Raw genomic sequence first — 16,573 nt, 5'->3', positions numbered from 1 at the left:
GCACAGTCTGTACCCAGAGCCTATATTCTTAGTTACTATGTAATATAGCATCACATGTATCAATAAATGGTTACACACATAAATTAATGAATTTTATAGTTTCAGTTTCTTCTGGTCCTAAGCTGCTTTTACCCTTTTCCTTTTTTTTTTTTTTTTTTTTTTTTTTTTTTTTTGAGACAGGGTTTCACTCTGTTGCCCAGATTGGAGTGCCCAGGCATGGTCACAGCTTACTGCAGCCTCTGCCCCCAGGCTCAAGTGATACACCTCAGCCTCCAAAGTAGCTGGCACAGTAGGCCACTACTGGCTAATTTCTCTCTTTTTTTGCAAAGGATGGTGTTTTGCCCTGTTGCCCAGGCTGGTCTTGAACTGCTGGGCTCAAGCAAAACGCCCTCTTCGGCCTCCCAAAGTGCTGGGATTACAGGCGTGAGTCGACATCCCTGGCCTACCCTTTTCTAAAGTAGCATTTATTTTAGGAAGTTATGTACATTGTTGTATTTGTTTGAGTTGTCATAGATACTAATACAATTTTGATGTGGTATTAAAATAATTCCCACTGGTAATGTTTTCCTACTTAACAAAGTATAGACAGTAAGAAATCAAATATATAGCAAAGAGAAATTTACTGGGTAAAATGTGCCTAGTATTCATACCCACTAATTGTAGAGTTGTTGCTTCTAATGAAAAGGGAGAAAGATGATGGTCCCATGTTAGTATTTTAGGCAGATGGAGCATCAGTCAAATCCTGGAACTGCTGTACCCAGCTTTAAAGTTTCACTGTATTGACTACATAATGCTTCCTTGTAGATATAATCTAAAATTGTTCAGCAGAGCAAGTGGGTTTATATTTGACAACTAGGGAGCAATGCCAGCATTATTTTCTCTTTTGTAGTATGCCAAATATATTTAAAAATATAAGCCATAATTTTAATACCTAAAGTAACTGTTAGACTGTGCATTTTCTTATTTTAGTAATAGTAATTTCTGTTTGTGGTGAATATGAGTTTTATTTTTAAGTGTCCTAAATGTTTAATAAGAGTCAAGCCTGAGGGAGAAATCAGTCTGGTAGTTTGTAATTATTAAGATACAGCAGTTATAGGCCAGGCACGGGGCTCGCATCTATAATCCCAGCACTTTGAGAGGCCAGAGCGGGTGGATCACAGGGTCAGGAGATCAAGACCATCCTGGCCAACATGGTGAAACCCCATCTCTACTGAAAATACAAAAATTAGCTGGGCGTGGTGGCGCACACCTCTACTCGGGAGGCTGAGGCAAGAGGATGGCTTGAACCTGGGAGACAGAGGTTGCAGTGAGTCGAGATCACACCATTGCACTTCAGCCTGGTGACAGAGCGAGACTTCATCTCAAAAAAAAAAAAAAAAAAAAGATGTAGCAGTTATATTGTTACTCCTTTTCCTCTTGGTTTCCCCCCCAAAAATACTTTTCTTGCTTAATTTACTTTCTTGGTAAGAGTGAATAGAGGCTAAGTGATAGTGCCACTACACTGATTAAATGACTTACTGGCACAAAACTATTGAGGTTTAACTAGTTGACTGTTTTAATAACATCATTAAAATTTCATTTTGGTTTATTAGAGCACATCCATGCAAAGTTGGAATCTAACCATTCTCATGTCTCCTTATAATGCCTAGGGGATCTTTGAAACAGTATTTTTGCCAACTCATACTTTCTATTTTCATTCTGTAAAGATAAAACATGTAAGTGAAAACGTTTAACAAACATTAAGAACCTTCTTCGACCAGGCACTCTCCTTCGCTACAAAATTTCCACATTACCTATTTTTTTAATAGCCATTTTTGAACTGTCTTCCATTTCTAAGTTTCTCCCTGCAGCTTTCCTGAACATGAAGCATTTCCTTTTCTTTTCATTTCTAGCTTTCCTTTCTCTGTACCTCATGTACACTTGGAAGCTTCAGGGATTTAGCACTGGTCATGCCAGCCTCTACAGATCACATCTCTCTCTGTCTATAATTGGGTCTCCATGGTAATGAGAAGCAGAAAGTGCTGAAGTAGCGCACTATGTAAGGACTGGCAAGAGAAAAATACTGTCGCGCCCTCTACAGGCATAGCATTGAATCCCCATGGTGCCCAAGAAGCCCGAGAGAAGCACGCTGTGGTGTAGAGCAGGAGACTGAGGACACGGACTTGGCAGATTTATTAGCAGCAATATTCTAAGATGAACCAAATTTAAGAGTTTGTAAGTGCTCTTTTCAATTGGAAAAGACCTTTGAAATTTTTTTTTCTTTTCTTTTAGGAGGCCAGATGCTCCCGTGCCTGATGGCGAAATTGAAAAAACTGTAGAAGAAAGTTCAGATAGCGAATCTTCTTTTAGTGATTAAGCTTAATTTTGATAAGAATTACATATGCATGCATAGGGGTACATTTACATTCTGTAAGAGATTGAGCCTGAACTCTCTTAGTCATAAAAACATCAAATGGCCCCATGTCCACTACCAAGCTTCTTCTATGTTAAAAAAATAATAATAAAGCAGTTTTAACCTGCCGGTATGTCTTGTTGCTAAAATAAAGGGCCTCAAAATGAAAAATAGGATAACCTAAATAAAGTACAATTAGTGCTACAAATACTAAGATAGAATATTTTAGAGATGCAATGAGCAATTACAGTCAGGCACGGTGGCTCACGCCTGTAATCCCAGCACTTTGGGAGGCCGAGGCGAGTGGATAACCTGAGGTCAGGAGTTCAAGACCAGCCTGGCCAACATGGTGAAACCTCCATCTCTACTAAAAATACAAAAAGTAGCTGGGCGTGGTGACAAAAATTAGCTGGGCGTAGTGGCAGGTGCCTGTAATCCCAGCTACTCAGGAAGCTGAGGCAGGAGAATCACTTGAACCCAGAAGGTAAAGGTTTCAGTGAGCTGAGATTGCGTCATTGCACTCCAGCCATGGTGACAAGAGTGAAACTCTGTCTTAAAAATAAAAAGAGATGCAATGAGCAATTTTAAATGAAGTCAGTGTGAGTTTAGTGATCAATAGTAGACCCAATGCAAAAAAAAAAAAAAAAAACCAGTGAATTTGGCTAAGTGAATTATTCAATTTTTGTGAATATTTTAGCATGAAAAGTATATGGATTCATATCATGAGTTGTTAAAGACATTTCTGGTAGAAAGTAATACTGGGTTGAAATTTCTGTGACAACTTAAAACTTACATATCACATATGTTATGGGTATGGAACTTTTTGGTAGTATTGTTTAGCATATGCAGCCTTTCACCACTTGGCCATTAGTTCATGTGTTTTTTAAGTCAGATATTCTTATGCAGTCATGCATTGATTAACAACAGGGATATGTTCTGAGAAATGCGTCATTAGGCGGTTTTATTGTACAAACATTGTGGATTTCATAACAAGTGTACTTACACAAACCTATTGCTTCTAGGCTACAAACCTGCACAGCATGTCACTGTACTGAATACTGTAGGCAGTTGTAACACAGTGGTATTTGTGTATCTAAATGTAGAAAAGGTGCAGTCAAATATGGTTTTATCATCTTAGGGGATGTTGACCAAAACATTATGCAGCACTTGACTATATTTATTAGCAGATGGAAATTGAATTGAAGGTCGTTTCAGTGTGGTTCAGAATGAGTAACCATCGTTGCCATCAACTCCTATATTACCTAAACAAAAAAAAATGTGTGCAGGATTAAAATGTTCTCACCTCACCTTGCAAATAAGTAATTATTATTCATAGTTATTTACACACAGTCTAGAAAATTCCTAAAGTACTTATGTGAAAAATATATAAATGCATTTAACTAATTGTGCCCATTTTAGTTTAGTTCACCTGCAAGTAGAGCCTGAGAAAAGGACTTGGGTGTATACAGGTCATTCACAAGGTGATCCCAGAAAACAGAAGTAAAAAAACAGGGAGAGGAAAAGGGAGAAAACCACTTAAAAGTTTATTATCGGCCAGGTGAGGTAGCTTATACCTGTAATCCCAGCACTTCGGGATGCTGAGGTAGGTGGATCACTTGAGGTCAGGAGTTTGAGACCAGCCTGGCCAACATGGTGAAACCCTGTGTCTACTAAAAATACAAAATTTAGCCGGGCGTGGTGGCATGCACCTGTACTCCCAGCTACTGGGAGGCTGAGGCAGGAGACTCACTTGAACCCAGGAGGTGGAGATTGCAGTGAGCCCAGATGGAACCACTGCACTCCAGCCTGGGTGATAGAGTGAGACTCTCTCAAAAATAATAAAAAATTTAAGAAGTATGTTATCAAGATTGCCAGTTGGGGTTTGAGTGCTCCAAGACCCTCTGAGAAGCTTTCAGAATGCCTCCCAAAATTTTCCACCTAATAAAACTGGGAACATTTATTAAGCAATTTCCATCCCCCGTTAGTTGAGTTGCCTCCAGGGGCATTAATTATCCCTGCACTTCTGGGCTGTGCTTCTGTGTGGAAAAGCAGCACCCCAGTGTTGAAGAAAGACTTGGAACAGGAAGCAGAAAGATACATGGCTTCGGCTTGCGGTGGGATTTCACAAGCAGAAAGGACAAGTCCAAGCTTACTCACCTAGAACTATCCATGTAGCTGTGACTGATACCGGAAGTGGACGAGGGAATGTGCAAAAGAGATATTTGCTGCAGTCTACCCAAATGCAGTCAATTCAGAACTGATTGAGTCCCGTGTTAAGTCTACTTTGTCTTTTGTCTGTGGGATAACACAAGGTGATGGCTAGCCACAGTCTTTCTAAAATCTACACAGGAAGATTAGTGAGACAAGCCACAATTACTGTCACTACAACTGAACGCAAGGCCAAAACTGGTACTTATCATCTTCCACCACCCATTTTACATTTCTCCTGCTCTATATCAGAAATTCCGCTGGTCTAGGCTGGTTGTCAAGCATAGTGACCCCGACCTTCATCCTTTAAGTTTTCTAGGGCTTTGATTGCTTTGCCCTGTTTAGGCTATGATTATCACAATCATCTGTTTGCTGTTTCTTACCAGGCACTGAAGCACCACGACATGCCCCAGTGAACCACCTGCGTTCTAGACACATTCTTCCTGTTTCATTTTGTAATCACAACCCTAGCTCCTCATGTTAACATATTACTTCCTATTTTTGTCCCACAGACATGAGCAGTCCCAAGGGACCGATTGGCAGCAGTAGATTCAGCTTAGTGGAATCCTTACTGTGCTCCCCCATGGAAGTGTGCTAGTTCCGTCCCCCTACCCCATCTGGGAACTGGGACTTCCAGGAAAGTCTGAGGCGGCAGGGATGGGAAGCACAATCACAAAAGAATGTCACTGAGAATGGTGGAGAAGGACCATTCCTATTTCTTTTCTCTTGGTTCCTGGATCTGTGAATCCTGGCAGCTGAGGACATGGCATGATATGCTAGCCATTTTTGTAGTGCTTTTACCACATCCTAGAGATTAGCACTTCAACCTTGCAGAATGTCATCTCTGAGCTGGTGCCTACAATGAGCCTATAATAGACCATTTCATTGTTCTATTTGATTGATTTCTTCTGGATGATGCTGTATGCGGTAAGACAAGTGGATCCAACAATTCATGCGCCTGTTGTTAGTCATTTACTACAAAATAATCCTAAGATCTGAGGCAGTGTAATGCGAGATACCATGTTGGTAATAGACATCCTGTAGGCTATCAGAGAGTAATGCTGGCAGAGGTGCTGCTGGAAGGAAAGGAAAGCCCCTATTAAGAGTAGTAATTAATTACAATAAGAAAGAATTACTCCTCTTCCAGGGTGGAAGGAATTTAATGCAAATAAATTGCTCCCAAGTGACTGGTTAACCTCTTCAAGGAATAGTACCAAATCATTGGTCTCTGCTGCCGACAAATAGGGTATTCAGCAGTAGCTGAATCCTAGCTCATCTAGCTCATCACTAGATGAGCATTAATGTGGAAGCCCAAGCTGTTGGGCCCAAGCATAGCCGGCATCTCTGCTGCCACGATTACTCCATTTGTGGGCTCATTGTATAACCTGGGGCAATCAAGGACAAGGCTGGCTGACATCTACTGGAGAAATCATCTTGTCCACCTAATTTTTGCCTCCTCAGGTGAGTGTTTTCTTTCTGGCATTTCATCCTACAAAAATCTCCACACTTTGGGCACATTCCCATAGTTTTGTCCACATTCTTCATCCTTAAATCTCACTTTCTCTAATCTTCCAATATCGCTCCCTCCTTATCCCTGACCAGCCAAACCAGTTACCAAGATCAAAAGTCTGTAGCATTTAACTCAGGCCATGTGCTTCTTCAGCAACATCATGACAAAGTGTACTGTTTGAAGCTCTGTCCATCAGGAAGATTGTTTTCCCCACCACTAATTGTTAGAGCCACCTCTGTCAGAGGCAGCAGTGTGGCAGCAAGCCATTTTTGCCTACACCAATATATCAAGCTTGTCCATGCATCAACAAGGTCCACTGTTTGCTGTCAGCTAGTGAGATAATATTGCAAAAGTAGCTTCAATTATTCACTTTCTCCCTATTGCATGCCTTTTGCTATATGTTTGCATTGCCCTCCCCCTCTGAGTAGAGCATTTGGCCTTAATTTTGGATTCTGAACTTAGCCAATGGAATATTAACAAATGTGATCCAAGCAGAGGCTTGACAAATACTTGGTTGGTCTTGCCTTCTCTTGTGGCTCTGTTATTGACATAAGAACTTGACTTGGATAGTCTAATGACGATGAAAGATGCATGGAGCAGAGATGAGTTGTTCCATTCATATATCAGCCAACCCAAGACATGAGCAAGACCAGCCAAGATTGGAAGACCTACCTAGCCAATTCTCAGCTGGCTGTGGATGTGAATGATAAATGCTCACTGTTGATTATCTTACAGTTTTTTATTGTTCTTGGTTGTTACCACATAATTGTAGCAATAAATAACTGATACAGTTGACCATTGAAGATTCTGCATGAGATCATACAAGTAGGTTGAAGAATAGGCATTAGTGTTAAGAGATGTAAATGATATGGGAAATAAATGATAGGTCACTTGTCCATGTAACTTACATGTGCCTTATTGACTTTTATAGGCTTCATCCCAAACATATAATTCCATTGAATAATGGATTGCTACTGTGACTAGGTGGCTTTATGATTTGGTGTATCTGATAAAACCCAGCTTATGATGGGCAGCTCAGTTAATCACTTGATATCATATATAGTCAGATTCTCAGCTTCTACTGGGCACATGCTAGGTGTTGCTTTTCAAACAACAAGAAGGCAAGACCTTTGCTCCAGAAGCAAAGGGTCTGTGCTATTAATCTTCTATTAGGGCTGACTAGACATGCCACACAATCTTCATATCTACCATAGACATCTCTATCATCAATGGGTAATCTCAGCCATATAGTTCAAGGAGGAGGGCAACTTATATCATAGCCTGATCCTGCAGCAGAGCCCTCTCTTGTTCTGGGCCCCACATAAAGCATGTAGTCTTCCAATTCAGAGCTGTATTCCTGAGAAAGTGTATGATGCTTTCAAAAGCAGAAGTCCCCAACATGCTGTGTCTCTTTCTTACCGGTAAAGGGTGAAAGTTCACTAATCTGTCCTTTACTTTGGAGGGGATGTCCCAGCACCTTCCAGACTACTGGACCTCTAAAAGCTGTAGGGATCTGAATCTTCCATCCTCTGGCTGGTGTGCATCTTATAGAACACCAAGAGTTCTTTCTGCTTTCTGTTTACCAGATACATGCAGCTGATGTTATCAATATAGAGGATCAACACAAGGTTCTGTGTAATGTGAGAATGAACAAAATCCCTGAAGACTACACCGTGGGCCAGGCACGGTGACTCACACCTGTAATCCCAGCACTTTGGGAGGCCAAGGCAGGTGGATCACTTGAGGTTAGGAGTTCGAGACCACCCTGGGCAACATGGTGAAAACCTGTCTGTACTATAAATACAAAAATTAGCCAGGCATGGTGGTGTGTGCCTGTAGTCCCAGCTACTCAGGAGGCTGAGGCAGGAGAATCGCATGAACCCGGGAGGTGGAGGTTGCAGTGAGCCGAGATGGCACCACTGCACTCCAGCCTGGGCGACAAGGACTCTGTCTCAAAAAATAAATAAATAAATAAAAATTAAAAAAAAAGAAGACTACACTATGAGAGAGAGCAGGAGAGCTAACATAGTTCTGGGGCAATCAAGTTAATACGTATTGCTATCCTTTCCATATAAACACTTTTGATATTCCTAATGATTGAAAAAATGTTTGTCAGAACAACAGCCACATATCATGCAGAGGCTGTGTTGATATGTTCCAGGAAAGGTACCATGCTTGACATGGTAGACATGATTGGCACTATCACTTTATTAAGTTGATAATATTCCCTTGTCTTCCACCATGGCAGATGCCATACTGGTAAATGCAGAGGATGCTACCTCTGCATCCTGTAAGTCTTTGGAAGTGGTGCTAATCTCAAAAGTTCCACTCAGAATGCAGTATTGTTTCTGGTTTGCTATCTTGGCTGGGATAAGGAAGGTACAATTTTAGGGATTTTTCACTTGATCCTCCCTACCACAATGGATTTTTTTTTCCCATAGGTCAGGAAGCTCACGAGAAGCTTTTAAGAATATTTATCCCAGGTATGCACTAGAGACCAGGGAAGCAATCAGAGGGACCCCACTGGAGCAATTGAAAATACTGTGAAATGGACTGGAGCCCAAACTCCATCTATTACCTGGTATCCATAGCCTCCACTCTATTTGAGGGACAATGAGGACATTTTAGATCACTTGATATCAATTTAACTGAGCCCTGTATACAACAACCTTTGAGAGGATTGGGTATTCCACTTGTTTGACTTTGCTAAGTGGTTTAAAGTCCTTTGAAGAAAGATTGGGTGAACGTTCACCATATATACTCCTGGTAACATAGGTAGCATTTACTTCAGGCTTGCTGTCACTTTGCTGCCGATGGTTGAATGCCACTACCTGCCTCCTGCCATTAAGGAATCCTATCATCTCAATTAGTACTAAAGAGCCCAGTTCTACAGCATCATATCCTACTGTGAATCCTGGCCTGTTGGGTACAGCTTCTGATGATTTTATCAAAGATGTTGATGTCACCCTCAGTAACATCCTTTATTATCTTAATCAAGAGAGTGTTCTCTGGGCCCTTCCTGGGAAAAATGGTACATTTGCTCTCTTGTCATTAAATAAATGCATTCAACATATCCACCTCTCTCTGCCTCTGACCTCTTCTTCACTTTGATAAGGCATTTCCAGCATTCCTGCCTCATTTAGTGTAGGCCATCATGACCAAGTCTCAAGAAGCCACCCCAACAGCCTGTTAAGACCAGCTCATGTGTCATAAAGATGAGATACTATATCTTTAGTCATAAGAGAGTGCTCCTGTGTCAGTAAACTCTCCTCTATCCAGCCTTATATTCTGCCTCTCTGGTCCAGCCCACACAAGACTTATCTTCACTCATATTCTCCAACTTACTGCCAGTACTTATTAGCCAGTACCTAAAATTCTTTCAGTAAATAAGCTATTTCTTCCCAGCTCAAGGACTGTATTTTTCTTCTCAGCTGAATTCTGAGATTAGTTAATCTAAAAGCAGTCGGGGAAGGCAGAATTAGATCTTGAAGAGACAGGAGTCATTTTACAAGCCATCCACCTCAGACAAACACTTCACATGGTCTCCAGGTAAGGGGAGGTTGCTCTCCTCTAGGGTGGGAGAAATAGCTCCTTTGGTTGGCATGGAGGGTTCAGAAGAAATCAGTGACTCAAGATCCTCAAGCACATGCACTCGAATTGTCTCATCCCAGGTCTCAGAGTCTCACTCCTTTGACATGAGGGCCCTGACTTTAGCAAAGGAGACTTGTTGAGGTGGCATCTTTTATCTCTTTGCCACTCTGCCATCCTTACAGTTACATTGTGTATCTGACTTTCAGCACAGCTTCCCTATGGCTGAAGGGATAATAGCCTTTTTAAACACTGCCAAGGAGGACTTCTGGCTTTCACAGAGTGCCCTAAGTTGATAATTGGCTGATCTGGGCCTGCCAGGTTTTTTTCAAGGCTTCCAAGGCAGTTGACAAATGTGAGCCAATTCCACAATCCTTTGTCTCCATACCACTGTAGTGACAGAGCTACCAGATAACCCACTTCTTCTCACGCCAATCTACCACAGGTAAGATTCATACGAATTAGGATGCGCACCAGGGGTTATCACCATCTCACTTATCCCAGCAAAAAGGGTAAGTGATCCAGTTCCAGAATCCCATCCTAAGATTTGCCCTCAAGGGTCATGCCTCATATCAAAGTTTTACATTTCTCCTAAAGCAGAACCTGGGACAAACATTTGGGTGCAAGGAATTTATTTGGTAATCCCAGGAAGCAAGAGTGAGAGAGCAGGAAGAGTGAGAGAGCAGGAAGAATGAGAGAGAAGACAACCTAATAAGATGTATATTACTGTGATTGCCATTATGGGCATGTGGGATTTGATTCCAGGACCAGCAGCTCCTTAGAAATGAGCAGTGCTTTTAGAATTGTCCACTGGAAGGCCTGGTGGCTGCAGCATTTGTCCACTAACCTGGACCCACTGGTGGGGGGCATTACTCCTCTATACTCATGGGATTACCTGCACACAGGTATCAAGGAAAAGAGTCAAAATCTATAAAATATTTGAAAAGATTTATTATGAACCAAATACAAGTGACCAGTGTCCTGTGACACAGACTTCAGGAGATCCTGAGACCACGTACCCATCGCGGTTGGGCCACAACTTGGTTTTATACATTTTACGGAGACAGAAGACATCAACCAATGTAAGATGTACATTGGTTCAGGCTGGAAAGGTAGGACAACTGGAAGCAGGTGCTTTCAAGTCACAGGTGGATTCAAAGCTTTTCTGATTGGCAATTGGTTGAAAGAGTTATTATCTAAAGACCTGGAATCAATAGAAAGGAATGTCTGGGTTATGATAAGGGGTAGTGAAGTTTTATCATGCAGATGAAGCCTCCAGGTAGCAGACTTCAGAGAGACTAGATTGTAAATGTTTCTTATCAGACTTAAAGAGTCTGGTCTATCAGTAATTCCAAAAAGGAGAAGGGCATGTCTGGCTTCCCCTTTCCATCATCCCCTAAACTAGTTTCTCAGGATAATGTTGGAATGCCCTTGACTGAGAGGAGATGTCCATTCAGGTGGCTGGGGGGCCTTGGAATTTTATTATTGGTTTACATAGGCCTAGGGTGCTCCCATGACCTTGGAAAGGTTACAAGATCAGAAACTAGAGAAATGGGGCAATCATTTAAGGTTGGTTGCTGTCACCAAAAAGTGAATCAAAAATTGAGTGGAACTCTCCACTACAGCTGTGGCTGAAATCCAAGGTGGGCCTGGGGATATATTTCAGAATACCACCAGAAGTATCAGCTACAGACAGTTCTGCTTCCAAAACACCAAATGGGCCTGAGATTACCTTTATTTAAAATGCACACTTTTCTTGTTGGATATAAGGACAAGTTGGATAGTAAGCCACATTCAAGATTTCCAGAACTTTTTATTAAAAAATTTTAATTTTAAAAATCTTCCAAGAACGAGCAAAATATAAACAATGACTAAATCTGTATCTTTATAGTCTGCTGTAATTATAATACAATTTTTAAATGTTTCCTTTTACACATACCCCACAGTGTTTTTCTGTGAAACTTTTATATCTGAACCAGAACATGGCTCCTGTTAAAGAATAAATTGTGTCCATGTGCTCTTGAAGACTGTCCAGACAGCATAATGTTCAGTAAAACTCTTTTGTTTCTGAACAAGTTCCTCACAAAAACAATCTTGATTTCCAGGGCTTATGAGGAGCTTAGATTCACACAATTTAATCCTCTACTTTAATAGCTGCTGCAACAGTGCCAAGGTGTCTTTTCAAAAACACTCACTTTTACCTTTTTTGTTGGTAAGATTAATAAATGAGAGGACTGACACCAAAGCAAGTCTCACTCTGACTTGGATTTTGGGCAGATTACTTAAACAAGAGACATCTCTCTTCCTTTGGAACATGAAGTATAAAGAGTAATTTGTGACTCCATTTCCTCTCTTCCCAAAACAATATTACTTTAGATTAGCAGCTTACAAGTAAATAAATGTGGAAAAAACTCATTTTACAGTATCTATAAATTATTTGCTAGGCATCTGTATATACTTATGTTCCAATTGATACAATTATTTTAAAACAATTTAGAGGTAAACACTTTGTTTTACAGTTAACATTGGAAACTTTTTTTTAAAGTTGAGGTCTAGAAGAAGTCTTAGCAAAAATCTAATCTAATTGACCCATTTTTACCAATGAATAAATTGAGGCCCAGAGAAGTTGAATGATTCCCCCAAGAAATGTGAGAAAGAAAAGAGTTTTATTATATAAACAAAAATGTTTACCAGTAATATTCTTATAATAAATATTAATAATTTTAGTTATCTATACGAGACCAAATACTTAAAATTTTGGTAATCTTATTAAAATTTCACATTGTAATCTGCAAAATGAAGTTGTGAAATGTTTTTTATGTGTCTCTTAAGTACATTTTAATATTGATCTCTCAATTTTTCACCTGCATTAAAGGATGTGACACTGTGGCAATCCAGTAAAGCTACTTCTACATTTTCTTAGGGACCTCTTAATTATATTGGTTTATACTTTGCTATACTGTCATTCTAGTTTTAGAAATAAAACCTTAGAAAATTCTGAGAAGCTGGAAGAATAATTTTTACTTTTTATTTTAAAATATTTCATTGACAAAATTGTGTATATTCAAGGTGAACAGTGTGATGATTTGGTATGAGTATACATTGTGTACTGATTACTACAGTCAAATTAATTAACACATCCATCATCGCCCTTCTTTTGTGTGTATGTGTGTAGTGAGGATGCTTAAAATGGCCAGAATAAACACAGAATACCTAGATAGAAAAATAAAAAACAACTCCATGGCTAAAATCTATGAAAAAATTTCTTAAAGAACACAAACTATCAAAAATTACTCAAGATTAAATAATTTGAACAGCCTTATGTCTACAAAAGAAATTGAATGCAGAGTTTAAAACATTCCCATAAAGAAAACTAGAAATGCACATGGTTTCAGGAGTGAATCCTACCAAACATTTAAGAAATAAATAAAGCCACTTCCACATAACCTCTTGCAAAAAATTGAAAGAAGGAAACTACTTCCTAAGACATTTTATGAGGCCAACATATGAAAGCAGACAAAGACATTACAAGAAAAGAAAATTACAAACTAATATTCCTCATGAAAACGGGGTAAATATTCTTTAAAACATTTTAGTAAATCAAATCCAATATTATAGAAGATATATAGATATCAACAAACATATGAAAAAAGGCTCATTGTCATATAGCATTAGGGAATTATAAAGTAAAACAACAATGAGATACCATTACATATCTACTAGAAAGGTTAAAATCCAAAACACTGACACCACCAAATGCTGATGAGTGTGCAGAGAAATAGGAACCCTCAATCATTGTGGTAGAAATGAAAAATAGTACCACTACTTGGAAAAATATTTTGGCAGTTTTTTTACAAAGCTAAGCATAATTTTGCCATGTTGCAATCACACTTCTAGATATTTGACCAAAACTTTTGTCTTCATAAGAACCTGCACATGAATGTTTACAGCAGCATTATTTATAAGTTTTATAAACTTTATTTGCTTATAGTTTTGCCAAAGCTTGGGGCAACCAAAATGTCTTTCATTTTATTTTATTTTTTATTTATTGATTTATTTTGAGATGGAGTCTCACTCTGTAGCCCAAGCTGAAGTGCAGTGGTGTGATCTCCGCTCACCGTAACCTCCACCTCCTGGGCTCAAGCAATTCTTGTGCCTCAACCTCCTGAGTAGCTGGGACTACAGACATGCGCCACCATGCCCCACTAATTTTTTGTATTTTAGTAGAGACAGGGTTTCACTATGTTGCCCAGGGTGGTCTCAAACTCCTGAGCTCAGGTGATCCGCCCACCTTGGCCTCCCAAAGTGTTGGGATTACAGGCGTCAGCCACCGCACCCAGTCCAAGATGTCTTTTAATAGGTAAATGGATAAACAAACTGATAGATTTACACAATGGAATATTACTCAGCAATAAGAAGAAATGAATTATCAAGCAATAGACACAGAAAAACCTTAAATGAATATTGCTAACTGAAAGAAGCCAGTCTGAAAAAGTTACATATTTAATGATTCCAACTATATGACATCTTGGAAAAGACAAAACTATAGAGGCAGTAAAAGATCAGTGGATGTGAAAGGAGGGAAAAGAGGATTGAATAGGTGAAGCATAGAAGATTCTTAGGAAAGTGAAACTATCCTGTATGAAATTATAATTATGGACACACCCCATTATACAGTTGTCGAAACCAATAGAACTGTAAAACACAAAGAATGACTCAATGTAAACTACAGACTAATTCATAATAATGTATCAGTTGTTCATTATTTGTAACAAATGTATCATGAAAGCAAGATTTTAATAGTAGGAGAAACTGGGGAGGAATAGCCTGAGGTAGATTTATGAAACTACATATACTATCTGCTTAATTATTCTGTAAATTTACAACTGTACTAAAAAGAGAATCTATAATTTAAAAAAAAAATACATCATGTCCAAGTGGGGTTTATCCCAGCAATGCAAGAATGGATTGGCACTTGAAAATCAATCAATGTAATTTGTTATATTAACAAACTAACAAAAAAAAAAAAACCATATGGCAGTCTCAATAGGCACAGAAAATACATCTGACAAAATCCAACATCCACTGCCGATTTTTTTTTAATTCACAACAAACTGAAAACAGAAATGAACTTCCTCAACCTGATAAAGATTGTCTACAAAAATCGTAGACTTAACATCATACTTAATAGTGAAAGGCCAAATGCTTTTCCCCTAAGATCAGGAACAAGACAACAATGTCTGCTCCTACTACTTCTGTTCGACACTACATTGGAGATTCTAGCCAGTAAAATAAGCAAGAAGCGATATAAACAGCATACAGATAGTGAGGAGGAAATAAAACTACTCATAGATGACACTGTCATCTATATCTAAAATCTATTGTAATCTATTAAAAAGCTACTAGAACTAATAGGTAAGTTTAGATATATTTTTATGTATTGATCTTGACCAGAAACATGATCCGTAAAAACCAAGTTGGTAAATTGGAACACAAAAATTAAAAACTTCTCTTTGGAAGACACCATTTAAAAAATGGGCAAAGGGCCAGGTGTGGTGGGTGACACCTGTAATCCCAGCACTTTGGGAGGCCAATGTGAGTGGATCGCTTGAGCCCAGGAGTTTGAGACCAGCTTGGGCAACATAGTGGGACCCCGTCTCTACAAAAAATACAAAAATTAGCTGGGCATGGTGGCATGCCCCTGTGGTCCCAGCTACTCAGGAGGCTGAAGTGGGAAGATCACTTGAGCCCAGGAGGTTTCGGCTGCAGTCAGCCAAGCTTGTGCCACTGCACTATGGCCTGGGTGATACAGCAGGACTCTGTCTCAAACAAAAGGACAAAAGATTTCAACAGATACTTTACCAAAGAAGATATACAGATGACAAACATATGAAAAGATGCTCAACATCATTAGTCATTAGGAAAATGCAGATTAAAACTATAATGAGATGTTAATGTACACCTATTGGAATGGCTAAAATTTAAATGACTGAACATACCAACTCTCGGCAAGAATGTGGAGAATTTGAGATAAAGTTTATATATATACAAACTTTAGATATATATTTATTATATATATGTATATATCAAAGAAGATTCTACATACATGTTATAGGAGTTCATGAAGAAGAAAAAGAAAGCCATACAATGTAACACAATGTTAAAAAGTACAATTCAATAAAACTTTTCTAAAACAAAAATGATTACATATTGAGAAGGCACACTATGTATCTGGGAAAGTAGACCCAGAACAGCTAACATCAAGACATATTTTACTAAACCTATTAAACAGTAAGAAAAAAAAATCTTATAGGCATCCAGGCAAAAAGACCAAGTCATTTCTAATTGAAATAACATTAGATCATCATCAAACTTTTTGGTAGTAATAGTTTATGCTGAAAGATAATGGAGTAACATATTTAAGACACCCCAAGGAAAAAAAAATGAGCTAAATATTTCATATCCAACCGAATGGAACTTCAAATATAAACATACAAACAACACTCCAACTCAGCAAAAACAAACAAACAACCCAATTTAAAAATGGACAAAGCACTTGAATAGCCATTTCTCAAAAAAAAAAAAATCAAAGATGTATATATATACAAATGGCCAAGAAGCACATGAAAGGATGCTCAGTATCATTAACCATTATGAAAATACAAATCAAAACCACAATGAGATACCACCACCCACCCATTAGGATGGCTATTATCAAAAAATAAAACAAAAGACAGCAAAAGCTGGCAAGGATGCAGATAAATTAGAACCTTTGTGCATTGTAGGTGGGAATGTAAAATTGTGCTGCCACTGTGGAAAGCAGTAGATCAGTGCCTCAAAAAAATAAACATAGAGTTACTATATGATCCAGCAAT

General features: G+C 38.9%; 2 protein-coding genes across 27 annotated transcripts in view; one reads left to right on the top strand and one right to left on the bottom strand.

Annotated features, from left to right (window-relative positions):
* Positions 1–2,521, top strand: part of WASHC3 (WASH complex subunit 3) — a 49,508-nt gene extending 46,987 nt beyond the window's left edge. For both annotated transcript variants that reach the window (XM_009426110.3, XM_001156073.4), the window contains exon 7: positions 2,272–2,521. In XM_009426110.3, the coding sequence (XP_009424385.1) occupies positions 2,272–2,356 (85 nt within the window). In that variant the 3' untranslated portion in view covers positions 2,357–2,521. The remainder of the gene's footprint in view (positions 1–2,271) is intronic.
* Positions 1–16,573, bottom strand: part of PARPBP (PARP1 binding protein) — a 268,079-nt gene that overhangs the window by 182,212 nt on the left and 69,294 nt on the right. The gene's annotated exons all lie outside the window — the stretch shown is intronic.

The sequence above is a fragment of the Pan troglodytes genome, chromosome 10 (assembly GCF_028858775.2).
Source record: "Pan troglodytes isolate AG18354 chromosome 10, NHGRI_mPanTro3-v2.0_pri, whole genome shotgun sequence".
Classification (NCBI taxonomy): Eukaryota; Metazoa; Chordata; class Mammalia; order Primates; family Hominidae; genus Pan; species Pan troglodytes.
Note: the sequence above shows the minus strand (reverse complement) of the source record. Positions and strands in the feature narration are given on the sequence as shown.